This window comes from Microtus oregoni, unplaced genomic scaffold (assembly GCF_018167655.1).
Source record: "Microtus oregoni isolate MIOR12 unplaced genomic scaffold, Mior012 000032F_ref0000030, whole genome shotgun sequence".
NCBI classification, from domain to species: Eukaryota; Metazoa; Chordata; class Mammalia; order Rodentia; family Cricetidae; genus Microtus; species Microtus oregoni.
In genome coordinates this window covers 21,983,050-22,010,700 of record NW_024543091.1, presented here as the reverse complement: position 1 = coordinate 22,010,700, position 27,651 = coordinate 21,983,050, and the positions used below count along the sequence as shown (strand labels likewise).

The 27,651-nt window shown below is 51.4% G+C and overlaps 2 protein-coding genes across 5 annotated transcripts in view; both read left to right on the top strand.

Annotated features, from left to right (window-relative positions):
* Igdcc4 (immunoglobulin superfamily DCC subclass member 4) overlaps positions 1-8,198 on the top strand; it is a 35,467-nt gene extending 27,269 nt beyond the window's left edge. For all 4 annotated transcript variants that reach the window (XM_041679325.1, XM_041679326.1, XM_041679324.1 and 1 more), the window contains 8 exons: positions 1,018-1,201; positions 1,790-1,917; positions 2,074-2,244; positions 2,411-2,548; positions 3,602-3,707; positions 4,182-4,410; positions 4,929-5,093; positions 5,447-8,198. In XM_041679325.1, the coding sequence (XP_041535259.1) occupies positions 1,018-1,201; positions 1,790-1,917; positions 2,074-2,244; positions 2,411-2,548; positions 3,602-3,707; positions 4,182-4,410; positions 4,929-5,093; positions 5,447-5,863 (1,538 nt within the window). In that variant the 3' untranslated portion in view covers positions 5,864-8,198. The remainder of the gene's footprint in view (positions 1-1,017; positions 1,202-1,789; positions 1,918-2,073; positions 2,245-2,410; positions 2,549-3,601; positions 3,708-4,181; positions 4,411-4,928; positions 5,094-5,446) is intronic.
* Positions 8,199-11,345: 3,147 nt separating this feature from the next.
* Positions 11,346-27,651, top strand: part of Igdcc3 (immunoglobulin superfamily DCC subclass member 3) — a 43,714-nt gene continuing 27,408 nt past the window's right edge. The window contains exons 1-2 of the mRNA XM_041679676.1: positions 11,346-11,651; positions 14,622-14,927. Coding sequence (XP_041535610.1) covers positions 11,537-11,651; positions 14,622-14,927 — 421 coding nt within the window. The 5' untranslated portion in view covers positions 11,346-11,536. The remainder of the gene's footprint in view (positions 11,652-14,621; positions 14,928-27,651) is intronic.

The following is a 27,651-nucleotide window of genomic DNA, read 5'->3' as shown; positions in this document are numbered from 1 at the left end:
CTGATCTGTTCTGGAAATTTAGTGTTTAACAACACAAATAAACTTCGTTCTCTTGGAGTTTATTTTATTTTATGCTTATCTAATAAATGGTTGTCAGGAAATAGTATATACTATACCAGACAGTTTTCTACCTGCATTGTAAGTATTCATTAATTTAATCTCATAAGAACTCCCGTGAGGGGCCGGTGAGATGGTTCGGCATATGAAGGGCTTGCTGCAAGCCAGCTGGCCTGAGTTTGGTTTCCAGGCTCCTCCAAGTTGTCCTCTGACCTCCACAGGCACAGCGTGGCACACCCACTCCCTTGCCTTCACATAACAAATACATGTGTGGCCAGGCAGTGGTGGCACACGTCTTTAATCCTAGCACTTGGGAGGCAGAGGCAGGCGGGTCTCTGAGTTCAAGGCCAGCCTTGTCTACAGAGTAAGTTCCAGAACTGGCTCCATAGCTACTGAGAAATCTTGTCTCAAAAAACCAAAAAATTAAAAAATTAAAATTAAATTTTAAATAAATTAAAGAAAAAAGAAGAACCTCAAGACATAGGTATTGTCACCAGATCCGTATAAGAACTGGAAATGGAGGCACAGAGAGATTGTGCAGCTTCTCTAAAGTCACACAGATAATAAGTGGCAGAAATGGAATTTCAACCAAGCCTGGCTCACGATGCATGGCATGCTTTCTTTGTCACATGCTTGTCAACCATGATTCATAGTCGCTCTGGGTGTGACCTTGGGGGGGGGGGGGGAAATCACTTCAGTTCTTGGGTGCCTCAGTTGCAGTGGGAATAATGCCACCCAACTCACAGGGTCAAAAGAGAGAGCCAGTGACAATCATGGTAGCACACAGCTCCAACCCCTGCACTAGAGAGACAGAGGCAGGAGGATGGAGAGTTAGAGGCCAGCCTAGGTTACTACATAATGAGACACTGTCTCAAAAATAAGAAGGAAAAAGACCAAATAAAGCTTCTTGGGACTATGAGTGTCTGTCCCCTCTCACCACGCTTTGATGTCCTCTCCTAGACCTGCCTATTCAGAGGGGGCCGCCTCTACCTCCTGCCCACATCCATGCGGAACCAAACAGCTCCACCTCCATCTGGCTTCGGTGGAAGAAGCCAGACTTTACCACCGTCAAGATTGTCAACTACACTGTGCGGTTTGGTCCTTGGGGACTCAGGAATGCCTCCCTGGTCACCTACTATACCAGGTATCAGCAAGGGGAGGTGGCGGGGGCGGTAGGAGAGGGGCTGCAGGGCTCAGCTGTGGCGAGAGCACACCAGGACCTCCATAGGTGTCTCTTCCCTGGCTGCTGACCAGGGTGTAACAGCGAGAAGGGTTCTATCCCGACGGCAGAGCCTGTGGGTCACCGTTTGGTGAGAGTGAGGTACAAGACTAGAAGCTTCCTTCCTTCTGCTGGGGCTCTGCCTCCCATCATGCAGAAGAAGGCTCAAGGTGCTGCTAGTCTAACTGTGAGAACAACCGAAAAAGGCAAGAGACACAGACTAAGACAAGAAAAGACGCCTCAGAAGTGATTGGTCCCCCAGGTGCAGAATAACTTAATTAATCCAGGAAGGCTTCCTGGAGGCCAGGAGGGTCTGGTTTGGAGTTTAGACGTGAAATAGCGTACATCCGGTCTCTCTGTGGATTGCCTGGGTGTGTGTGTTGGGGAGGGTAGTGGTCCCAAAGAGCAGCTCCCTCCAGCGTAGGGTCTGGCTGGTGATAGGAGCTTATGTCTGGGGTTCTGCCTGGCTTGAAGCCTGTCTGAGGGCACTAGCCCTGTCCCTTCCCCCGGAAGCTCTGGAGAAGACATCCTCATTGGCGGGCTGAAGCCGTTCACCAAGTATGAGTTTGCGGTACAGTCCCACGGTGTGGATATGGATGGGCCTTTTGGCTCCGTAGTAGAGCGCTCCACCCTGCCTGACCGTGAGTAGCCGCTGCCTCTCCCCCATGTGCCACCCATTTGCTGGGTCCAGTGAAGGAGGAAGAAGGGGAGATGGTGCCCTCCCTCATCCCCTAACTTCCAGCTACCCTCAGCCGGGGCTGTGTCTCTGACCCTTCCCTCCCTTCCCTGCACTGCAGGGCCTTCGACACCCCCCTCTGACCTACGCCTGAGTCCCCTGACACCATCCACTGTTCGGCTACACTGGTGTCCCCCAACAGAGCCCAATGGTGAGATCGTGGAGTATCTAATTCTCTACAGCAACAACCACACTCAGCCTGAGCATCAGTGGACGCTGCTCACCACAGAGGGTAAGAGTGTCCTTCCCCTCTCCCAGGTGACCGAGTTAGTCATTAGGACGTCCTGGGGGCTTCTGGGGTTAGAGGCAAAAGCTACTGTCCGGGTGCCAAGTCAGTGGTACTTCTGCCTCCTGCCCCTGCCTTCTGCCTGCCCCCCTGCTCCCCACCCCCACCCTAGGAAACATCTTCAGTGCAGAAGTGCACGGCCTCGAGAGTGACACCCGGTACTTCTTTAAGATGGGGGCCCGCACAGAGGTGGGGCCTGGCCCCTTCTCCCGCTTACAGGATGTGATCACTCTCCAGGAGACATTCTCAGGTACCAGGGAGGAGGGAGGAGGCCTTTGGGGCACCCTGGGGCCCTAAGACCCCTGGATTGGCTCCTAAGGCCCTGCTTTTGGAAACTATACTCCTTCGACTTTGGAGTCCTTGGGGGTGGAGGGTGGGTGAGACAGTGGCAGCTTGGTAGAGGGGCTGTCGTGGTCAGAGGCTGTCAGAGAGATGGTTTTCTGGGAGCTCTGTGAAGGGGAAGTGGGCAGCAAGCTGGACGGGAACTCACAGCTTTCAATTAAGATAAACGTGAGAGCCCAGGGCCGCTATTGAAAGTTGTTACAAATATGAATAGAGTATTAAGCACACATAGGACTGAGGAGATGCTCAGTTGGTAAAATGCTGCCATATGAGCAACAGGACCCGAGTTCAAATGCTCAGCACCCGTGTAAAAGGTAGACACGGCCATTTCCACTATACCCCAGTGCTGAGGAAGTAGAGACTGGATGATCTCTGGGACTGAGAGAGGTTGAGGAAATCTTTTGATGTGGACCTCTGACTTCCACAGGACACAGCACCCCCCACATGAACATCCACATACATTACAGAAACACATGTATACACACCACACCTAGCCCTCCTACGTTATACATGTATACACCATGAAAGCCCTTGTTGGCAGGTGGGAGAATACGCCACTGAAAAACTGATTCTGTAAAGTCCAGTTTTCCAAGTAGAAACAAGTGATGTATACCAGGGAAGACCATGGTGGGCTTAGTGTGAGGCCTAATGAGGTTCTGTAACCTTCTATACTCCAGTCAGAAGAGAGGGCGCTTCCAAGACAGGTATGCTGGCACACACCTTTGATCCCAGCTCTCCAGAGGCAAAGGCAGGTAGATCGCTGAGTTTGAGGCCAGCCTGGTCCACAGAGTGCATTCCAGGACAGCCAGGCTACACAGAGAAACCTCATCTCAAAAAACAAAACCAAAAGAGAAGAAGAGAGGGGTGTCCCCAAAGGGTGGGACTGAGGCTAGCCATCTTCTGCAGAAGCCCCTCCCCTCCTGGATTTACGAACACTGTGTCCTTCTGTCCTCCCCACCAGACTCCTTGGATGTACACTCAGTCACAGGCATCATCGTGGGCGTCTGCCTGGGCCTGCTCTGCCTCCTGGCTTGCATGTGTGCCGGCCTCCGACGGAGCTCCCACAGGTGAACCAGGGAACCATCGGGACTGAAAGGGTTTCCAGGAGAGATGCAGAGTGGACAAAGGAGTGTATACTTCCCTGCGGCACATGGAGCCTGTTAAAGTTAGGGCTATGGAGGAGGTGTGGATTCAGGGCGGCGTTTGCCCAGCCTATGTGAGGCCCTGCAGAAAAACAGATCAGTAATGGATTTATTAGTATTCCGAGATGAACAATTGAGGCGTTGTTCTCATGAGAATGTGAAATGAACTTAGGGGAGCCCCAGTCTCCCCACCTCGGTAAAAGCAGGCGGAGCCACCCTGTGTGCTTCCTTCGTAGCCCCCAGCAGCGTGGATGAAGAAGCCCAACCTCTCCATATGAGGAAGGGTGCCATTTGAGGGGTCAGGCTGGACGGACAGTATTCCTCCCTTCCTGGTTGCACATGCCACACCTGGAAACCAAATCCACTCTTGTCTGGCTCATAACTTTGTTCTTGTTGCAGGGAAGCCCTCCCAGGGCTGTCCTCCACAGCCACCTCTGGGAATCCAGCACTGTACTCCAGAGCTCGACTTGGGCCCCCCAGTCTCCCTTCTGCCCATGAGCTGGAGTCCCTCGTGCACCCCCGCCCTCAGGACTGGTCCCCACCGCCCTCGGATGTGGAAGACAAGGCTGAAGTGCACAGCCTTATGGGTGGCAGTGTTTCAGATTGCCGGGGCCACTCCAAGAGAAAGGTGAGATTGAGTCCTACACGAACCCATTCCCAAACTAAACACCAGGGGGCGACAGAGCACAACTTCTGACCGTGAGACATACTCCAGGCCCTGGGCCAGCTAGGGAAGCCTGTGTGGGGTTCCTTATCCCTTGGATAAGGGTAGCCAGCCTTACACCTGGGAGCACCCAGATCTCACTTCCCTGATCACTTAGGCTGTGGCCAAGTAGGACTGGACCCAGGATAATGTAAGACCCCATAGGCCAGGTCCCCTGGGAGCTGCAGTGGTGAGACACCCTGACCAAGAAGACAGTCAGTCTTCCCATCTCTCACCCTTCCTTTGCAATGAGGAAGAGTCCACCAGGCTTGGGAGCCTCGGGCTTTGCATGTCAAGTGTCGTTAGGGTTATGATTCTGCCCTTCCTATCTCCCAACCCAGTGCTCACCCCTGCCTAGGGGAGAGGTTTTAGCATGGGTCCTGTCTGGAGATAGTAGGGGTCCACAGGCCTGGACCATCATTTGTCATCTTCCTTCTTTGCAGATCTCCTGGGCTCAACCAGGTGGCCTGAGCTGGACAGGCTCCTGGGCAGGCTGTGAGCTGCCCCAGGGGAGTGGTCCTAGGCCTGCTCTGACCCGTGCCCTGCTGCCTCCAGCTGGAACTGGGCAGACGCTGTTGCTGCAGGCTCTGGTGTATGATGCCATAAAGGTCCGTGTCCTGAGAGGAAGGGGAAGGCAGGAGGGAAGGGCCCCCCATGCTTTTCCAGGGAGTGATGTATTCAGGAGGCCGTGTAGCTTCCAAAGGGGAGTGGGTGACAGGAAGTCCAGTTTGAGGGCAGTTCCTTCTTCACCTGGAACTGAGTGACCCCTCAGATACCCCTCAGAATGGGTGGCATTCTCATTCCCTGCCTTTGCCAGGGGCTGAGCATCATGTCAGGTGGGACAGTCCTTGGTATATTATCTATGGAGAGTCAGCCTTCCTCCATCTGGCATATGTTGGCCATTTTTCTGATAACCATTCTCAGTGATGTTCACCTGGACTTCTGTTCTCTGCTCTGCCAGAGCAACGGGAGGAAGAAGCCGCCCCCAGCCTGCAGGAATCAGGTGGAGGCTGAGGTCATTGTCCACTCCGACTTTGGTGCATCCAAAGGAAGTCCTGACTTCCACCTCCCAGACCTGGAGCCTGAGGAACCCCTGCCTACAGAGGCTTTGCCTTCCACCTCAGGGGTTGTGGATCTGTCTCAAGGAACAGACTGGCTGGGCGGGGAGCTGGAAGGGTGCGAAGAGGCAACCAGTGGGCCAGAGAGGCTCACCTGCTTGCCAGAGGCAGCCAGTGCCTCCTGCTCCTGCCCAGACCTCCAGCCCAGCACCTCTCTAGAGGAGGCTCCTGGAAAAAGCTGTCAGCCCAAAGCCCTGTGTCCTCTCTCGGTCAGCCCAAGCCTCCCCAGGGCTCCTGTCACCTCTGCTCAGCTTCCCTGAGCAAAGGCTGGTGTGGCTCAGGATCGTGACATGCATGGCCACTTGTGCGTACTAGCGACAAGCCTTTTGGAGCCTCTTAGGATCCTTTGGCTGGGATGGGGGAGATCTTTACTCCTCCATGTTCTCCACATACGGGATGCTGGAGGGACTTGAGACCAGCTCCATTGGCTAGACATGTGTGAAGTCCCGTGTGTGCGCTGGTTGAGCTGGGAAACCTCACCCTATGTAGCGGTCACCGTGGCCTAATGGATCCTCCATGGCAGGATGGTGTAACAGGGATCAGTGCCAGCTCTTTGAGCCATAGCGTTGTCACCCAGCCTTCTATTACACTCTGAGAGTGTCTCCAATGCCGTGTCTACGAAGACAGCCCCAGCCCCTCTGCCGTCAGCTGGGCTGAGCTGAGGGCCTGTCAACTCTGCAGGCCCACATTGCAGCTGCATGGCCGTCATCCCCCTGGCCTCCTAAGGCCCAGAAGGCTGGGGGAGCCCAGCTCAGCCCCCCTCTCCCTGGAGCAACCCTGCACCTAATTTTGTAATATGGGAAGTGCCTGGTTTGGAAAATCTTTCTCCCCATCCCCTCTTTTGTGCCCCTTCATTGTTCTAGTGATCTGTCTCTTGTTGCCTTGCTCTCTTATCCCAGGGCCCTTCTCTTTCCTGTGATGCCTCTCATCTTCTCACTGCTCTTTCCCTGTCTCTGTGTCTCCCATGCTTGTCATTGTGTCCTGTTTCTCGCCCCTGGCTTCAACCTATGCACCCTTCCCTAACAACATGACTACCTCATGTCTGTTTCAGACCATAGTGTGACCCCTGGGTCCCCACGGCTCCCTGCCAACACCCTTTCCAGGCGAATGATCCACTCAGGGTAGATTTGGGAAAGACCTTTTGGCTTCCCTGGTCCCCTTCTCCTTGGGATTGAGATGGGTAGGTTTTCTATGGAAGTGATGAATCCGGCTGTACCAGGGAAGCTGCAGAAGGGGTAGGGACTGAAACCCAGTGGCTGAGCAAAATGACCGCCACCCATCTGCACAGAAAAATGGGTGTGCGTTTTTGCCACGCAGTTTCCAGTTCTGGCTGAGGCTGGAGGGGATGAGGGTAGCTGAGTTAAGTGAGCAGCAGTAGCTCAGCTCCCTAAACCTTGAACTTGAGTGGATTCGGAGTGGGAAAGGAGTTTCCTCCAAGATGCTAGAAGGGATGTCCCTGCACAGGAAAAGGGTGGCTGGCTCGTTTTGTTAAATGGAATCCTGAGATCATCTTCCCACAAAGGGACAAGCCTGACTTGTACCTCCTGTGTCACGAAAGCCATGCCATCTGTTTGATGTCTCACCTTAGTCATTCTCCAGGGGTGCAGCATGTGGGACCTTTGCTCTCTCACCGGCTGGCATACCAAGCGTTAACTCTGGCTTCTGGGCCAAATTAGAAATAACCAGTGTATCTTTCCTTTTTTTTTTTTAATGTCTTTCAGCAGAGTTGCAGCCTCCGCAGCCCCTGAAAGCATCTGTGTTTATTACCCTCGTGTGTCACTCACGTTTGACACCTCACCTACATTTCCTCCTCCTCCCCTCTTCAGCCAGCCTATGATAACACTAAAGATTATTAATGTGGGTTTCGCGTCTCGTTAAAGACGGGATTGTCACTTGAACTACTTCTCTAGCATTCAGAGTGGCCATGGCCAACACCACTGTGTGTTTCTTCACTGCTCTGAAGGTCAAAAGTCTCATTTTATTTTGTTGGTTAGATTTTTTTTCCCCCTTGCCTTGAATGAAATAGCTGTTTTAACAGTAGGCTCTTAGCATTACACCACATAGTCATTTCTCATGTTCTTGTTTAACAGGCACTGAGGTTCTGGTTTAAATTAAATAGCTGCAAATGAGACAATTTATAACCCATTAGGTTGGGTGGAAAATTGTTTCTCAAAAGCAAATAAGTAATAAATCTGGTATCTGCCTATAACTCACAGTTGATAAGAAAGTAGCCGTTACGCACGAGCATTATATATGATTCGGGCTCCGAGGAACCGGGGAGCGCTCCATCTGCGGCTTTGCAGCAGCAGGTTTTATTAGAAAAGAGTCTATTGGCCTTTTACAGGGTATTAATCCTTTTGTCGCTTGCCATGGATGCCTTAAATTCTTGAGTCTCATTTGAAAATCTTCCTTTTCTCGAAGCATGACAAGTGTACTCAGTACTGACATGCTCACTTATTTACCCATGCTTGGCTTATGCTGTATTATTTAATTGCATTTCCAGCATCATGTTTCCTCTTACAAATATGATATTCTTTAGTGTTACACTAAGGCGTTGATCATATATCTGTCCCTATAATGAATTAATAAACTATTTTCCAGACATGTTGCTCTCTTTTTTAAAAAACATTTCCTTAAAGACTTGTGTCTGTGTGCGCACTCAGGACACACATGTGTAATTGTATGTGTACCACACGTATGCAGATGCTTACGGAGGCCAGAGTGCTTCAGAGTCCCTGGAACCGGACCTTCCAGGAGCTGTAAACCATCCAGTATGGGCACTGAGAGCCAAGCAAGGGTCCTCTGCAAGAGCAGTGAGCACTCTTTTGTTTTGTTTTTTTCGAGACGGGGTTTCTCTGTGTAGCTTTGGAGCTTATCCTGGAACTAGCTCTGTAGACCAGGCTGGCCTCAAACTCACAGAAATCCACCTGCCCCTGCCTCCTGAGTGCTGGGATTAAAGGTGTGCTCCACCACCGCCTGGCCCAGTGAGCACTCTTAAGCGCTGAACCATCCTTCAGCCTCATGATAGTTCTTCACGGAACCAAATGACTAGGGTTTCCTCAGTCTTCCTGGCCTAGGAAGTTTATTTCCTGCCAGGATGGGAAATGGTAAATTTTTAGAGGGAAGATGGGTCCAAGAAAAAAAAAATCTGGAGCCTCTTTCCCACTCAATGGGCACTTAGGAAACCACACACACACACACACACACACACACACACACAAGCATATATTCTCATAGATACATATATACAAACATGATTTTTTTTTCAAATTTCAAGTTAAGACAAGGGGGCTGAAAATGTCATTGTGTGGTTGAGAATGAGCACACCTAGCATGTGTCACGAGTGTTTGCCTGCGTGAACACACATGCACCTCGTGCATGCCTGTGCAGGGAGAGGTTGGAAGATTGTGACCTACATTGTGGCCCACAGATGCGTCGAGCCCCGCTCCTAACTCTCCTGGGATGCACCTGCTAGCAATGCACTCTTTGGCTCACCACTGCTACATACTCATCTTCACAAATATCTTACTATCCAAGAACTCAAAGGTATACACGGTCTCACAAATTGTGACAGCTGCCCTTTACTGAAATCTTTAAGGAGGCTCTAAAGTGGTTTTCCCCCCACTGGAAGGAATCAGGAGCCAGCAAAGGCTGTCATGCCCGGGACCACCCCCAAAGTGAGTGGTGGGCCAGGCTCAGAGTTAATTGACAGATCCCACAGAGAGATACTACACATTGTGCATGCAGCAGAATAGCCACTATTTGCATATCACTCTCAGACCAAGGGTTGCGATAAAGAAAAATTAAACACTTGTCAAGATGAATTTAAAATGACAGCAATTCAGGACACCAATTTGACCTCTCTGGAGTCCCGAACACGCCAAGAAGGGGTGGTTGATGATTCAAGGCCTGCAGGAGGGCATTCCGGGACTTTAGACCCCAGAGAGGCCCCTCCTCCAATACTATCTTCCCTGTTGTCTGTGGAGGCCTCACCCCGGCCCTTCCTCAGAGAATCCTTTTATGGCAATGGCAGACCTGGGTCCCTGCTTTTGAATCTCTCCACTGCTCACATGACTCCAGACTATCATTTTAGCCTTATGATAATGCAGATTTGTCTGTGTGCAGGCAACTGGTTTCTAGAGATCTGAAGGGTTTGTATTTGTTTTTAGCCAGGGTTTCACTATGTAGCTCTGGCTGTCTTGGAACTCGCTAGACCAGGCTGGCCTTGAACTCACAGAGATCCACCTGCCTCTGGCCCCCAAGTACTGGGATTAAAGATGTGAGCCACTATGTCCAGCTCTTCTGAACGTCTTTTAAATATGAAAATTTTAGCATATTTTATTTATTTATCGTGTGTGTGTGTGTGTGTGTGTGTGTGTGTGTGTGGTCTGTACATGTGCCACAGAGCAAGTGTGGCCGGCTGTCAGAGGACAGTTTGCCCTGGGTGTCAGTTTTTCCTTCAACCATGTAGGTGCCAGGGATGGAACTCAGCTGGTCGGTCAGACTTGGCCACTGGTGCCCTTCCCTCCTGAACCATCTCATTGGCCCCAAGCCTGCACTGCTTTACCCACCTGTACCACAGCTTGGTGGCACGTGCTCCTAATCCTAGCACTGTGGAGGGAGGGGGATTAAAGAGTCCAATGTCAGCCTCCGCGAGAGAGAGACGAAGTGAACTCAGGCCAAGCTCTGCTAGCAGAGGTGAGAGAGACTCGATACACTCCGACCACTCCAGTCAAGTCAGAGCACCTTCGTGAAGCATGCGCTGCCAACTTTAAGGCTCTAGCCTCCAGGATTTACTTTGGATGGACACACCCACCAAGATGGACCCGATGGATGGGATGGTCGTGTAGAGTAGTAAGAGGCCAAGATTCAAGGTCCTTGTAGGGTAACATAAGTGTCTCTCTTAAGAGTTGCATCCCCATAGGCGAAACATCAGATAAGGCACAGAGATGGTCCTGGCGATTGTAACTTCCAGGGTTCTTACCCAGTTACCAGGTCATTTTCTGGACCTTGGCTTTTAAACATCTGAAAAGTTGAGGGGAGATACTATTGTCTTCAGGTTTCAGACGAACTCAGTGAGAATGACTGGGCTGATCAGCCGGCAGAACCGGGCGGGGTCTCGGGTTTCTATCGGGCTCTTATTGTCGTATTGGTGTTGCTCTTTCCAGATCATCTTTAGGAGTGTCCTAACTCCTCAGTCTAGAGAGTCCAGTCTTGTAGTGACACGACCCGTTCCCTCGGACAGGACTGGGAACCTAGGGAATACCAAATTTCTAACAACTTTGAACAGTTTTAAGAAAATTGTCTTTAAAACAGAGTTGGACATTGTGGAACAGGGCAGGCACCTCAGAGAAAGTGGATGAGAGCAAACCCCTCAGCTTTTCGTGTTTTTCCGCATCCCGGACCCTCTCTTATAAGTGTTCACTTTCCCAGATCCTAAAGTCCGGACCGGCCACGAGGAGCGGACACCCGGTTGCAGCCTGGGTCGGCGCCGGCTATTCCCGCTGCAGTTCAAAGCGCAGGGGGCGCGTCCGCCGCGCAGCCGGGAATGTCCGGCAGCTTAAAGCGCTCGCCGGCTCTTTTGTTCCCCAGACCCGGCCTCCGGGGAGAGGGGGCTGGGGGAGGGGAGAAGAGGGGGGGCGGCGGGCAGAGGAGGAGGGCGGTGCGGGCGCGGGCGGAGAGCGGAGCGCGCACCCCGGGCGCGGCTGACAGATCGCCGCGGTGGGTGCAAGATGGCGCAAGCGGCGCTCTCCCTGATCCCCGCTCCCCGCTAAGGCCAGCATGCGGCCCCAGCCTCCCGCCGCCCGGGCTCGGCCCCGGCCCGAGCCCCGGCCCCGGCCTCGGCGCCGGCCCCGCGGGACTCTGTGAGCCTGCGAGAGGCCCCCACCCTGGGTAGCGCCGCGCGTCGCCGAGCCCAGCGGACCGAGAGCCCCATGGCTGCGCCGCGCACCGCGTCCCCGCGCCGCCCGCCCGAGCTGCGCCGGCCCCGGCTCCTGCTGCCGTTGCTGCCGCTGCTGCTACTGCTGCCGCTGCCCGCACCAAGCCGGGGTGAGCTGGGGCTCAGAACCAGGCGAGAGGGGCGGACCCCGGGACACCTCGCAGACCTGCGATAGGAGCGCGTGCTGGCGAGACCAGGCGGGACAGCGCGCTGCGGGCACGGGGAGAGCCACTCTGGCAAGGCTACCTGTGGTTGGGAGGGTTGTTGGGCAGGGGGCGGCGGGGGGCGCAGAGTCTCGGGAGAGGAGTCGGGGGTCGGTTCCCTGGGCCTCAGGCTAAGTCCAGGGCTGGACCCAGATTCTGGTCGGAGGAGCTGAGAGCGCGGCAAAGCGGGAGTTGGGGAGACAGGCTGGCTTTGGGGACTGAAGGAAACCAGCCGGAGGAAAATGAGCGGACGAGTTCCAACTAAGGAGGGAGAGCTTGGGTGTGCAGAGCTGAGCTGGAGTACCCTCAGTAGCCCCAGGCAACTGAAGCCGGAAGCGGCAGATCCGGGTCCGGGGATGGGGGCGCGCCTGCACGGGACTGAGAAGGCATCATCTCCCACCCACTCCCACCCCACATACACACCAGTGTTAAGAGCTGGTACTAGGTCCGGGAGTGTACGAGGAAGAGGAAAGAAAGATTCCCGGTGGGCGGGGAAGGTGACACTACCAAGAGCCCGGAGAGCCGCCGGAGAGTTGATGTCGCCCAGGGCAAGCGCCTGCCAGCCTCACTGCCCAGGGCCCCGCCCTTCCCCAAGGGAGCTTTCTAGGAGTCCTTCCCTGGGTTTGTGGGGCCACCCGTCCGCTTCCTAGATTCATTTCACCCAAGAAGGGTGTAAATCTAGGTCCTTCTCTTTTTCAAGTTCATCGCAGACACACATTTGAACTAGTCTCTCCCTCCCCAAAAGCAAAATATTGCATCTGCACCCAGAAGAAACTTTATCCCCTATGGCTTCAGCGGGGTTGACTTGGAGGCGGAGGCGGCTCAAACTTAGGATGTGTGAAGGATGCGAGGTATCGGAAGAGTGTGAGCATCAAAGGTCTTAAAGTGTCCTTATCCTAGAAAGGAGGCAATGCCTAGGCACCCCTGCCCCGCCCCAAGACTAGGTCTCGCTCATCAGCGAAGGGCTTGGATCTGTTAGAGAGCATCCAGGTCCAGGATCACAAGGCCTGGAAATGTGAGGAGGGGGCTCTATGCCCGCCCTTTTAGACACGGAGAGCTTATTCCTCTTGGAGTGAAGTCATAGCTGATCTTGTAAATTGCTTGCAGGAGAGATTGCCTGTCACCCGTGGGATATGAGTGCTTATTCCTTTTGCCTGGGCCCTGATTCACTCCTAGTCACGATCACTCACACACACACACACACACACACACACACACACGCTCACATGCTCCTTTTTATCCTGTTAGAGCAGTGAAGTTACCTGGGAGTGAAAATTATAGACACACACATACACACTTTCTGCTAAATTTAGGAAATCTAAATTCATGTTTATTATTTCTGATCTCTCATTATAACAAAGGCCAAAGGACCAACACCCAGGGCCTGGGTTACCCTTACGGGAAACAGCACAGGTCACACATAGTCTAACCTGTACCCTGAATACTGAGTCCATACCTGAATACTGCTCCCAACCAGGCCCTGGAGGACCAGGTCTCTGATAGTTTTGCCAGCATTTAAATGGAAACCTGATTTATTACTATCTTGCTCCATTTTTTAGGTTTGATTTAGTTTGGTTTTTCTTCGAGACAGGGTTTCCCTGTGTAGTTCTGGGTGACCTGGAACTCCCAACTCACTCTGTAGACCTGGCCGGCTTCCAACTCAGAGATCTACTGGCCTCTGCCTCCTGAGTGTTGGGACTAAGGGTATGCACCACCACACCAGGCTTAACTTTTTTCTCCCCCCCCCCCTTTTTTTTTAAATTCACAGTAAGGGGGAATCTTTGTCACCCTTGTATGTGGATGGCCAGAATGCCTCCCTGATTAACTGATCAGCCGCGCGCCTCCACCTTACCAACTCTGGGATTACAGGCAACCATGTTGGATTTCAGTGCTGGGGACCGACGTATTTTGTGTGCTAGGCAAACACTCTACCAACATTCCCAGTCCTTTGCATTGCTTGAGCGATTTTAATTTTCCTCGGCGCTCTCCTTTTAATTACGTCACATTTAAATAGTTGATGAGGGTCCGCCAGGATACATGGGAAAGTCTGTGCGGGTTCGGTGCCTGTGCTGGGCGGTGCCAAAAGCAGCAGCAGAGTGTTAGGAGCAGTCTTGTTTTGGAGACTCTGATTCGGTTTTATTTTGGGGGTTGGGGGCAGGGTTTCTCTGTGTAGCCCTGGCCGTCCTGGAACTCACTCTGTAGATCAGTTTGGCCTCAAACTCAGAGACCCACCTGCCTCTGCCTCTGCCTCCTGAGTGCTAGGATTGATGGTGGGTATTGGGATTAAAGACATGCTACCGCTGCCCAGCTGAGACTCTAATTTTTTTTTAAGTTTAGTTTGTGTGTATGGGTGTTTTGCTTGTATGCATGTCTGTGCATTTCCTCTGTGCCCGGGTCACATGGAGGCCAGAAGAGGGCGTTAGATCACCAGGGCTGGATGCAGGTGGTTGTTGTGTCCCCATGTGGGTGCAGGAAAATGAACATGAGTCCTCTGGAAGAGAAGCCAGTGCTTTTAGCCACAGAGCCATCTCTCCAGTCCTCCAAGACTCAGATTTGCAATGACCAATTGTGAGGCCCTGGGCAAGTCACCTGACATCTAGGTTCCAATTTTCTTATCTGTGAAAGAAAGAGTGATACAAATGGCGTTCACTTTTCTGCAGTGGTTGGAATTGAGTAAAATACACAGGATGGCATTTTGTAAACATAAAAGTTCTGTGTATAATAGGGATTTCTATTAAGCCCAAAGATACATCACAGGGATGTGATGGGTACATAGAACCATAAAATTTGAAATCTCTGTGTATGGAATTCTTCCTGGCTGTACATACATTCCATGCTAACATCTCCTTTCCTTCCATGTCCCCTTCCCTGACGCAGGTCTGGGCCACTCCGCTGAACTGGCATTTGCTGTGGAGCCAAATGATGATATTGCAGTCCCTGGACAGCCCATAGTGCTGGGCTGCAGGGTGGAGGGGACCCCTCCAGTGCAGGTCTCCTGGAGGAAGAATGGAGCAGAGCTGCCTGAGGGCACCCACTCTACCCTCCTGGCCAATGGGTCCTTGCTGATCCACTGCTTCAGGCTGGGCCACGAAGGTGGCCCTTCAGACGAGGGGGACTATGAGTGCGTGGCTCAGAACCGCTTTGGGCTGCTGGTCAGTCGGAAGGCCCGTATCCAGGCTGCAAGTAAGTAGATACCGCTTTTTCCCCTTGACATAAACCAGCCTGGTGACCAGTGTGTGTGGGTGCGGGGGGAGACCCATTTTGTGAAGCTCAGAAGAACAGATTTTCAGTTGGCTGGTGGCACAGGGGTGTCTTTGCATGGAAATGACAGTTATGTCATGTGCTCTTTTTAGTGACTCGAATGTAAACTGACGAGACTGTAGTCAGAGACTCATAGGCTGTTGGTGGGGCCTCACCCATGTCTTCATTCAGCTTCTCAAGCTGTGTGTCGTGCCAGGAGCATCCTGGTCCATTGAGTGTGTTCTGGGGTATAAACATAGAATAATCTGCCTTATTTTGTGGGGTACTTAGATTTTTAAAGAGTCATTTTAATAACATGAAATTTTTAGCTATAGATTAATTTTTGAAACATTTTGAGTAGGATAAGTCTTCACTATGCCAGTAATAGGGTTCTCAAACCTGTCAACAATTTTCTTTAAGAACAAAACAACAACAAAAATATGTGGTAGATGGTGCTGGGGAAACAGTGAATCACAAAGCATTTGCCACACAAGCAAGAGGGCCTGAGTTTGGTCCCTGGAACCCTTGTCAGAAGCAGCCTGTAGTTCTAGCTGGGGAAGGGAAGATAGGGGGTGTAGTACGGACGCTAAGTGGTTTTAATAATAAAACCTCCTGGTCAGATATAGGGGTAAATGCTGAAAGATCAGCGAAGCAGAGTAGCCAGCCACTATTTCTTACCTCTAGCGAATCCTCTGACTGAATGCCGTGAGCTCCTGTCTCCACCTGCTTTATATCCCTCTCTCTGCCCAGCCATATCCTTTCCTGTCTCCACCTCCCTGGTGCTGGGATTAAAGGCATGTGACTCCTAAATATTGGGATTTAAGGTGTGAGCCACCACCGCCTGGCTCTGATTCTCTTTTAGATTGGATTGTTCTTGTGTAGCCCAGGGTGGTCTTGAACTCACAGAAATCTGTTTGCCTCTGTCTCCTGAGTGCTGGGATTAAAAGTGTGTACCACTACTGCCTGGCCTCTATGGCTAACTAGTGGCTACCTCCCCACTATGATGTCAGGCAAGCTTTATTTGTTATAGCACAAACAAAATATCACCACAAGGAGGAGCCCTGAATCTCACTGCCCAGCCAGCTCAGTTGAGTTGGTAAGCCTTAGGTGCCAATGAGAAACCTTGCCTCAAAAAAACAAGGTGGACAGCATTGCTGAGGAATATACTTAAGGTTGATCTCTGGTGCATGCATGCGTGCGTGCACGCACACACACACACAAACACACACACATGCTCCACTTGAACATACATACACACACACAATAAATAAATGTTAAAAAGAGAAGAGAATAGCCAAGCGGTGGTGGCACATGCCTTTAATCCCAGCACTTGGGAGGCAGAAAAAGGTGGATCTCTGAGTTTGAGGCCAATCTGACCTACAAAATGAGTTCCAGGACAGTCAGGACTCTTACACAGAGAAACCCTGTCTCAAACAATGGGGGGGGGGGGTATTGGAGGAGGAAGAGAAAGAAAGGAAAGAAGGAGAAAAAAATGACACTCCTCTTGAGAAATGGCAAGGGTTGAGAGGCCAGTGGACAGTGTTCTCCATCCTAAATTTCTGTACTTCAGGGAAACAACTTAAAAACACTGCTTTGACTTTGGTCAAATGCTAGCCAGCATTTATTCAGTACTGGGTGGACGATGAACACCCAAAATTCCTTATGCGACTTATTTCATTGATTCATCACAACGACTGAGGGAGACATTCACTAAAACCCCCCTTTTAGAGATGAGAAAGCTGGGCCTGGAGGAGGATGGGATTTGGTAGTGACATTCTGGGAGGCAGAAGAGCCAGGCTGCAGCCTGGGCAACCTGAACTCTCTATCCTCCCACTTAACTCCTATGGCATGCTGCCTCCTTTCCTGTGAAAGCTGACAAGTTCCTTCCTGGCTCAGGGGACATTTGCAACTGTGACTGTGAACAGGCTGGTGAGTGATGGATTGTTCCAGGCAGGAGCCCTCGTGCTGGGCTGAAGATGCCCCTTTGTTCTGAGGAAGGCCGATCCAGGCCCCCATATGGAGCTTGCTGGGAAGCAGCCCTGGACTTGGAGATGGGAATCACTTTTGGCTCAGCCACCCCTGGCCCTGGCCCTCTCCACCAGGCAAGAGAGACTGGTACAGCCTCTGAGCAGATGGCCGGGTGTGTGAGTAGAGGGTGGGATCCAGGGGAAGACCTGGAGTCTGGGCTTGACTAAGGATGAATGAGGAAAGGGGGGAAGAAGGAGACTGAGAGGAACTGCCCAGGAAAACACTGCCCACCTCCCTGTTCTGTTCTGTTTTATTTTATTTATTTCGGCAAGTGCAATGAACTTATTGATGGTGTTCAAGAGAACAGTGCTCCCTAAGCTCCTCCCCCTTCTTCTGTGGGTCTGGAATGGAAACTGTGAGGGGAGATAGATACTCAAGTACGTGCTTCAGAACTGAATTGGGAGAGGAACTCCTCAGCAGCGACGGCCTCTCTCTTTCTCTCTGTTCTTTTGGGGGTGAATTGTCCAAAGTTTCTTACTCCTTGGAGGCCATGGAAGTCATCCACCACCCTGTCATTGTCATAGCAGGAAATGGATTTTACAGTGTTGTTACTGAGAACAGCACCAGCTCCAGCAGCAAAGGCAGAAGGTGGGCAGCACAGTTGAAGACTTGAGGGACAACCTGGTCCTCAGGGTAGCCCAGGATGCCATTTAGTGAACACTGCTTCACCATCTTCTGGATGCCATTGTACCTGGCGGCTTTCTCCAGGCGGCATGTCAGATCCACGACAGACACACCAGGGGTAGGAACACGGAAGGCCTCGCCAGTGAGCATCCCCTTCGGCTCTGGGGTGACCTTGCCCACATCCTTGGCAGAGCCAGTGGGTACAGGGATTATGTTCTGACAAGTCCCACAGTGAGCACACGCCACAGCTTCCCAGGAGGGCTACCCAGAGTCTTTGGGGTGACAGTGATGGTAAGGGCTATGGTGATGAGTCCTTCTACACCGTCATGGCCTGCTTTAGTGCAGAGAGATAGAGGCCTGTTGGGTCTTTGTATCACCAGCAAAGGATCTGGGGAGGTAAAACCTCAGAAGGAGAGAGAAGAGGTATGAGGGGAAAATGGTAGATGTGTTTCCCTTTTCTTTTTTTCATGCTAGGAGAAACTTAAACATACTGAGTAAGGATTCTATCTCTCGGTGTCTTCGTATGTGTGTTGTATTGTGTACATGTTCATGTGTGTGCACATATGAGGGAATGTACATATATGTGTGGAGGACAGAAACTTATGTCAGGTGACCTTCTTAATTAATAGCAGCCTTACTTTTTAAAATAGTGTCTCTCATTGAGCTCAAAGCTCACTGATTTAGCTAACCCAACTGGCCAGCATGCCCCAAGATCCTGCTGCTTCCACCTCCCTAGCCCTGGGGGTATAGGCCCAGCTTTTTTACATTGGTTCGGGAGATCGGAACTCAGGTCCTCACACGTGGGCAGCTGGATATCAACCAAACATGGCATATCAAGTTGCCATGAGACTAGGCACCTCTTCTTGTATTAAAACTGGACAAGGCAGCCCAGTATGAGGAGTAGGATCCCAAAAGCCGGCAAAAGAGACAGACAGGACCTGCTCCCACTATTAGGAGTCCCTCAAGAAGACCACGGTATACAACTGTAACATTTATCAGTCCCATGCGGGCTCCTTAAACCACATTCTTCCAGAGGTGGGCTGTGCTGCAGTCTGACATCCTTGGAACTTCAGTTTGGGGTACAGCAGCTCTGAGTCCTAAGATCTATGCATGACCTTGGGATTCTTGGACTCTGCTTTGCTGTCTCACAGGCTCATAGCGTGAGACTTGAAAACAGACTTGCTAATATGGAGTCCCTGTTCCCTTGGCCATCTCCTGGCCCACAGCACGTGCATTGTCTTTTCTTGAAGGAAAGTCACGAGGACCAATGCATCCTAAACTTCCTGACAAACAGAGATCTCTCAGGAACCCATGTTTGTTTAAAGTCATCTTCACAGACAAAAAGCTTTAAACGTCATCTTCAGCTAAAGCCAACTACCTGATTCCACTCCCAGCCTGGGTTTTCTCACTTGTTGGCATTCATCTAGAAAAAGCTCCATGGAATCTTCCAGGCCATGAGTCTGTGGGCTCCATGCTCTGTGGAACCCTTCCCAGCCTACCTACCAGAGACTCCCTGCTATCCCTATTGGGGACACATGCATTCATTGACTTCCTCTTGTTGAATGGGACTTTTGTAGCTGATTTACTTCAAAAAGGGATGATTTTAAGGGCTGGAGAGATGACTCAATGGTTAAGAGAACCTGTTGCACTTTCAGAGGACCCAGGTTCAATTCCCACCACTCACGTGGCACCTTACAACCATCAGTAACTCCAGTCCCAGAAAATCTAATGCTTTCTTCTGGCTTCCTTGGGCACCAGGCAGAGACGTGATGGTGCATAGACACACATGCAGGTGAAACACCCATACACACAAAATAAAAATGTTTCAAAAGGAGGGGGATGGCCGAGGCTCAAGTGGTAGAGATAAGGAAGGGGTCTATTCCAAGCTCTCTGTCCTCTGGTAGAACCTCTCAGTCCTGCCTCCTTGACTCTTGGTCCCAGGCTCCTGGAGGAATGGAAGAGAAACACCCTATGATCAAGTTCAAGGATTCCCCAAACTGAACCCATCCTGACAACCCCCCAGGGTGGGGAGATCTTGATGAGATACGGTTTTGAATCTAAACATCTAGACAAGGCCCAGATTTCTGTGTCTAATGAGAGTTCAGGGAATGTCAGTGCTGCTGACACCCAGCTGCCGCCGCGTGGCCACCGTGGCCACCCAGGCTCACGTCATAGAGTTTGGAAAACTGTGGGTGGCCTAGTGAAGTCCGTAGAGCCAAGGCTTCAGGGGCAGAGGTTTGAAGCAGCTCTGTTTCTCATCGATCAGAAGTTCTGCACAGCGTTACTTAATCCTCTTGAGTCACTGTCTCCCCAGCTGGCCACAGGCTGTGATCTGCTCAGTGTACCTGGCTTTGGGAACATTCTTTGAGGTAGTGGACTAAAGGGCTTGACATCTAGGAAAAGCAAGTGAGCATCCTGCGTAGGGGTAGGCATTGTCCACTAATGCCACCTGTATATTTATCAAGCAGGCTGGGCAGTCCCAACAGTGAGTTCAGACATGGGCTGGTACAGCAAACAGATCTGGGCAGGGTGGCCTTGGGCCTTGGCCCCCACTCTCCACTGCCTTTGGGACCTTGGGCACTTCACTTAACCTCTTGGAGCCCCAGATTTCTCAGGACTATGTGCATGGAGAGTTCAGCACAGGCAGTGCTCTTGGCTACTGATGAGGAACCACAATGTGAACGATTTCTATTCTGAGCTGTGACTCCAGTCTTGGCTGTGGTGCGATCCTAGGAAGGACACACAGTAAGACCCTGTCTTAAAACACAAAAACAAAACAAAACAAACAAGATCAGAGATCAGGACCTAGGTAAAACAGTGGGTATGCAAAGGAGGAAGGCCAACTCTAGTTCCTTGCTCTCTCCAGAGCTACAGTTCCTGCTTCAGAGAACGGGATCACTCTCAGCACATACAAGAGAGAGCAGCTGGGGCAGCTCTGGGTCCCCTTTCCACACGATTGGTGGTTGTGTGGATCTGGAGCTAGGTTTGGGTGGGACTAGGAGAAGTTTGGGCAGGAGCTGTGGGGGGCTACGCTTGGCGGGAAGCTCAGAGCATTTACAAGGCTCTGAGTAAGGTGATGGGGAGGTAGGGTGATAGGTGGTAGGGAGATGGGTCCTAGAACCGTGGCTGGTAACTGTGATGGCCTCTGTCACCTGATGGTTGATTGTCCAGGTGTAGCGTGTGGAACTAAAGCTGGCCTACTGTCCCTGAAGGGCAGCCTAGCTCAGGAGAGCCAAGGAAATGCCCCTCGCTGCTTTGTTTGTTTGTCTTTTGTTTTGTTTTTTGGGGACAAGGTTTCTCTGCGTAACAATCCTAGACGTCCTGGGATGCACATTGTAGTAGACCAGGCTGGCCTTGAACTCACAGAGATCTGCCTGCCTCTGCCTCCTGAGAGCTGGGATAAAAGGCGTGGGCCACCATCACCTAGCTCCCTAACTGCTTTTCAAACACACATCTGGTTACTGTCAGGGCAGAAAGCAGGCACTGCAGCCAAAGTGCCAACTGGTAGGTGACTGTCCACATGTAGAAGTGTTTCCTGCTGAAGTTCATCCCATTATGACAAGACAGATGGGTGAGGGTCAGCCCCTTTACCTGCCAGTCAAGCCTCACAGTGGTGTGTGTTTGTGCACGTGCACGTGTGTGTGCACGTGCGTGTGTGTGAGTGTAGAAACCCAAGGGCGTTCTTGGGTGTCATTCTGTAGGCATGACATCTTTTTAAAGATTTTATTTATTTATTATGTATAGAAAGTACAGATGGTTGTGAGCCACCATGTGGTTGCTGGGACTTGAACTCGGGTCCTCTGGAAGAACAGTCAGTGCTCTTAACCGCTGAGCCATCTCTCCAGCCCTTGTTTTTGTTTTTTTAAGACAGAGTCTCACTGCGTGTCCTTGGCTGGTCTGGAACTCACTGTGTAAACCAGATTGGATTTGAAGTCATAGAGACCCACCTGCCTCTGCTTCCTTAGTGTTGGGATTAAAGGTGTGGCCTACTACACCCAGCGCACCTTGTTTTTAAAACAGAGTTTCTCAATACCTTGGCTCTCAAAGTAGAGCAGACTGTTAGCCAGGGTGCTGGGGACCTACCTGTATCCACCTGATGTCTCATTTTGTTTGTCTGTTTTTCTACAAGCAGGTTCTGGGGATTGAACTCAGGTCCTCATGCTGGCAAGGCAAGCACTTTATTGACTAGAGTGTCTCCTAGCCCACGTGTGCACCATTGTTTGGCAGTCTTGAGCCACTTTGAGGGGTGGTAGAAAGGGAAGGAGAGTGGAAAGGCCCTTTGGGGACCCAAGAGTCCTGTGTGCCTGAACAAACAAGGCCCTGAGAGTGTGGCCCAGGCCCATCTCTGCTATAAAGTCCTCACAGACCTGCCTTTGCTGGAACTCTCCCCAGCCCATTCTTGCCCTTCTTCCCTTACCAGTTCCTCCCTAGCCATCTAATTTACAGTCATTTATTTTCCTTCTCCTAGGGTGGGAACAATTGTGGTCTGTGGCATTCAGATTAGAGTCCTTCCCCTGGGTGATGGCTGCTTGCATTGTTAAGTAACTGGTTTATAGCTACACACTCCATCTGTCTCTTCAGCTAGATTTTAAGCTCCTGGAAGGCTTCTCAGTTTTTGTCTTCCTCACATCTCCTGCCTGAGTAAAAACTAAATGAGCATGTGGCCTCTGTACCCAAAGTACGTGTCTCTCCCCTTTCTCTCTCTCTCTCTCTCTCTCTCTCTCTCTCTCTCTCTCTCTCTCTCCATTTCTAAATTTGACGGACTGATAACACAGCTCCAAAGAACAGAGACCACGAGCATGGAGATTGGGCCTGAAAGTACACTGTGTTTATATGGGGCAGGATCATGGGTGTCCGCTCTTCTCTAGAGGAACTGGAAGCTCTGTCTGCCCCACCAGATCGGGTGTGATTGCCTAATTCTCCCAGTAGCTCTTGGATCTCTAGCCTGGAACTTTCCTCTCTGGCCGGATGGGGCCCTGCTAGCCCAGGCACTTTGGCCTGATGAGAGGGAGACGTCCAGCCCTGTGCAGGGCTCAGGGCTGCCCCTCACCCCACCCGCGGGCCTTGAGTGTGGAAGTTGAGTGCTTCTGGTTCCCACACCTTGGCTCCACTGTCGCAGGCAGCCAGCTGGCCCCTTAAACACAATGTGCAAATCTTCTCTGTTCCTGTCCCCGCATTGTCAGTGGCCAGGCGCCTGGGCTGGGAATGTGGGCCCGTGAATAGGAGAGGCATTTGCAGCCTGCAAATGAAACAGGCCCCCAACCCCCCCTAGCCCTCTGCCCTCTTCCCACCCCTAGGGAGAAAGGACTTTTTCACTCCTGGCCTACTTGTATCGCCTTTCTCTTTCCTCTCCAGAGCCCCTGCAGGCTGGTGTGTGTATGTGTGTGTGGGGTGTGTGTGTGTGTGTGTGTGTGTGTGTATGCACGCGTGCGTGTGTTTGTGTGTGTGTCTTGAAGAGAGACTTTTGCACAGTAGCTTAAAGGTTATTTTACACTCCTTTAATAAAAGTGAATGGAACAGAAAGGTACCCAGAATGGCAAACCCAATAGCTCCCTCCTGTCTTGTTGAAACTGTACTAATTCCATCAAAAAATGTCTGCCCTGTGTGCAGCTAATCTGTGACACCCTAAATTTCTCTAGTTGTATCCGTGGAGTGGGGACAGGTTCATCTCTCCGCCCTCCTAGTGTCAATCTGTGACACCCTACATTTCTCTAGCTGTAGCCGTGGGGGGGGGGGGGGCAGGTTCATCTATCCGCCCTCCTCGTGTGAGCAGCATAGCCTGGCTGGGCTGCGGAGCTGGCGCAGACCCCATAAAAGGTTGATAGTTTCCTGTCCTGATGGGCCGAAGTGCAAAGGAAGCAGGTGAACCACGGGTCAGGGCTTGGAGGGTGAGGTCTTAGACTGTAAGGCGGTGAACATGGCCGTAGCTCCCCAGGTATCTAATTTTTAGTTTTCATTCATTTTGTGGGTCCCTAAATCTGCCTGCCATCCTAAGTGAGCCTATGGACATGTGCTGACCGCCCCCCCCCCAACCTCATTTCTGAGCTTGCTGCCATGTCCCAAGACTTGATAAAACTCTGATATTTACTGCTATCAAAGAGCAGGAAGGGGAATGCTTGTGCACTTCACAAGGAGGGGCTCCTGGACCTGATGTCCCATACGAAGAAGATGGGGAAAAGCCTGAAGAAGGCCTGGAGGGGCAGGTGAATTGAACCTAGGCATTGTATATCCTGGTTCAGACAGAGGAGAGAGTTTGGGGTAGAGACTTGCAAGCACCCACTGCCTCTTCTGTCTCTGTTGTGCTGCTCACAACGTCTATCCATACACACCTCTGCCTTCCTCAGAGCAGCTTTTAGGGTGTTTGCCTTTAATAATGGGACCAATCTCTTCTGCTCTGTTCTCCCTATCTTCTCCTCACCGGTTCTTTTTCTCCCTTTACTAGTCTGCCATTTCGCCTGCCTTCCTCCATAGTGATTTCTCTAACCTGCTCTGCTCCCAGGGAACCCTCTGCTATGGGAGCAGAAGGCCTCTGTAGAGAGCCAAAGAGAGGGAAGCTCAAAGAGGACCCCAAAAGAAGGACTCCGCAGGCTTCCCCCATAAGCAAGGGCCTCTCCAGAGGAATCTGAGAAGCTAGCGCCTCTTAGCTGGACACTGACCCTGACTGTGAGCTGGGGCAGCCCTAGGCTGCTCTCTGGAATGCTGGTGTTGGGTTGCAAAGAGATGCTAGCAATTGATAATGGGCAGAAACTGGACTTTCTGGTCTCGCTGCTGCCCCCAAGGCCACTGGAATGTGAGGGAGTGGAGACTATCAAGAGGCCCTGGGGACTTGGGGTGGGCAGATGGAGACCAGACCACCTAAACGGAGAGGAGGGGCAGATGAGGGGCAGACCACCATGAGAGAGACCCAAGTTGTAGCTCTTGCCTGAATGGCATGCTGCAGAAAAAGATCCTAAAATGCTCAGCCCACTGAGTAGCCAGCAAAAACTTGTGAGTGAATCTAGCTCCTTTTTCCTTTTCCTTTCTTTCTTTTTCCTTTTTTTTTCTTCCCAAGTAGCCCAGGCTGGCCTTGACCTCAAGGCTTACAAATGTGCGTGGCCATACTTGGTTTTATAGACTTAACAGCTGAGGCTTCAGAGTTGGAAGGATGACCCAGAGGTAGAGAACGTTTGCTGCCGCTCTTGGAGAGAACCTGAGTTCGGTTCCCAGCACCCACATCCAGCTGCTCACACCTATCTGTAATCCCACTTCCAAGGGATCCATTGTTCTCTTCTGGCCTCTGGAGGCCACCGGCACACACGTGTGGCATACACTCATACAGATGCACATGCAGACACAGAAAATTTAAAAAAAAAACTGGGGTCTCAAGGGCAAGACCTGCCCAAGGACTTCTCAGTCCTTCTGCCTGGGTAGCAAACTCTTCTCCCTGCCTGAACCAGGGCAGCCTGTACCCAGGACTCCCAACCCTGTCTCTCTCTCCTATTCTTCAGGCTTTGGCCCAGCCACTTCCATGTCAGAAATTTCGGAAATCTGGCTCGTTGCCTCTCTGAATTCTGGCCTTTGCCAAGAACCTTATTCCCGGCTACTTCAGAAGGGGGGGTGGGGAAGCATCCCTTGTGCCCCTCCTAGTCGAACGTGTACGTCTCTATTTTGCTTTTGTCACGGTTGGAGTTCTGAGGAGGATGCTGACACACCCGTGGCAGATTGCGGAGGTCTTAATGAGTTCCCAAAGCACACTGGATATAGGGCACTGGCCATGAGCTGGCACTCAGTGAACCAGCTAATAATAACAATAAAAGATGCAGTCGTGATCACGGGGAAGGGGGTCTGCTCTGCTCTGTGATGAACTCTCTCTGGGCTTGTTTACTTAATTTCCACAACAGTTCCATTAGTGTTTCTAGCGCTGTTTTGCAGATGAGAAAATGGGGGTCCGGAATAATTGAATAACTTCCTCAAGGGTCACAGGAAGTAGGGAAGCTGAGATTAAAGCCCAGATTAGCCCGCTGCGGTGCTCTCTGGAACACATGGGGGTGGAGAGGAGACCAGCCTAGAATCCTGGCCTAGGAGGTTCCTCTTTCCCTCCTACCCTGAGCCACTGCTGGGCCTCCCAGAGAGGCTTGGGCTCTGCTCACCTTCCTGGAGGGGGCAGAGTGAGAAACGCACTAGCGAAGGAAGTTGGGGCGTTTGCTGGGGCTGCTGGAGGTAGAGGAGGGAGTTGCCTGTTCTTGAGGAGGGAAGACGAATTCCCCTCCCCCCCCCCACAGGGTCCCCAGGCTCCCTTTCACTTTCTTGTTCCTCACGCATAATGATGCTGATTGCTCCACAGCTGTCATAATTACTCTTTGTTTGAAAATTCAGAACAAATCACAGGAGAGGAACTGGGTTGGTTTGTGCTGGCTCCTTCTCCCCAGGGGTCCTAGCAGGAGGGGGAGGGGAAGGAGGGTGTCAGGGAAGAACCATAATCAGCCCAGAGGAAGGAGTGAAGGCTGCTGGCTGCTGATTGTCCTTGTGCTGTCTCCTGGCCAAGGCGGTAACGACTGTCCCCAGGGCTCGGTGGCCTGAAGCTTCCAGGAGTTATCTGCCCACTTCTGCCCAAGGTTAGACTCTCTCAGGGCCTGTGGCGGCGGAGGAAAGAACACCTCCTCCCACTAATCCAGAGAGAAGTCCACGGTGGTCCCCTTGCCCTCTTGGCCCTCATGTAGCAGCCTGCTCACTAGGGAAGAGTAAAAGGTGTTTGTTGGAAGGGCACAGAACAGAGATCCTTAGTGAAGGGTAGACGTGACCAAGAGGCCCCCAAACAGATCAATCGTTGTATCTTTTGGGACTCAGTTGACAGCCATGGTGCTCAAAGCTCCAGTCTTCCTCAGCCACTGTTACTTCTGATTCTGCCCGGTGCACACTCAGCCTGAAGTCACTTCGTAAATGCGTTGCTCAGCACTGTGTCTCTGTTGATCTTGTGCAGCCCCTCATACCCTCCCAACCTACGTCCTCTCTCCTCTGTAGTTTATTAGTCCCTTGCTGCCAGGTCAGCTCTACAGCCACTAGCATCCGTGCAAGTGTGAGAACGTGTGGCTGTGCCCTTGTGTGTGTTTCCTTGCTTCCTTGGCTCTGGCTGTCCAGGCCCAGTGTCTCAGAGTCCCTCCTTCTGTAGCCTGCTTGGTCATTTTGAACAGGAACATCTTTACCTGGTGAACTCTGAAAACTTGCCCCCCATGGCAGTTTGGGAATCTAGAACTGCAGAGAAAAAAAAAATGCCAGAGCTATAAGCCTTGGGCTCCCCCTTCTGTTCTTCCTAAGGGGCTTGGCCAAGGAATTCTGATCAAGGGGCAGAGCTAGACAATTTGTCTACAATTTGAAATTGGGAGGGAAGAATCAAAGGTCTCAGAGGCTGCAGGAAAGCAGACTTAAACATGATGGGTGCACATCAACCTGACAATGTTTCTGCCCAGACTGCATCAGAAAGGGAAGGATAACTCTTAAGGCATCGCAAGCTCACACAGCCCCGGACCTCCCCTCTTCCATCCTCCTGACTAGTCTGCTTCTCATACCACTGGAAATGGAGAACCTTGTCCCAAGTCCTGAATTTAGAGCTGTGACAGAAGATAGCAAGGAACCAGATGCTCTTTCCCATGTGCTGATTGGTCAAATGGGATTTGAGTTTTAATTTCAGAGCCAGAGTTGAATAGGACCTTAGAGAATTGTAACCCAGCGATAAACAACAATTCCTAGATCTCTTTCTGCCATCTTCAATTTTGGCTTATTTTTTTCCTTTTCTTTTGGGGTATTTTTTTTGGTCATGTCTCTTACACATCATCTTATATAGAATGTCACACCCTTTCTGCAACAATTCTCTTCTCCCTGATTTTCTTGAGATCCCTGATAATTATGTCACACTCCTCTATTGCCCTAGAGAAGCCCTGTCTAATGTAGTATCGCCTGCAGGTTGCCTAGGCTAGGCTGTTTCTGTGGCTTCAGATCACCAATGTGGTATTAGATAGCATTGTTCGTGATTGATATT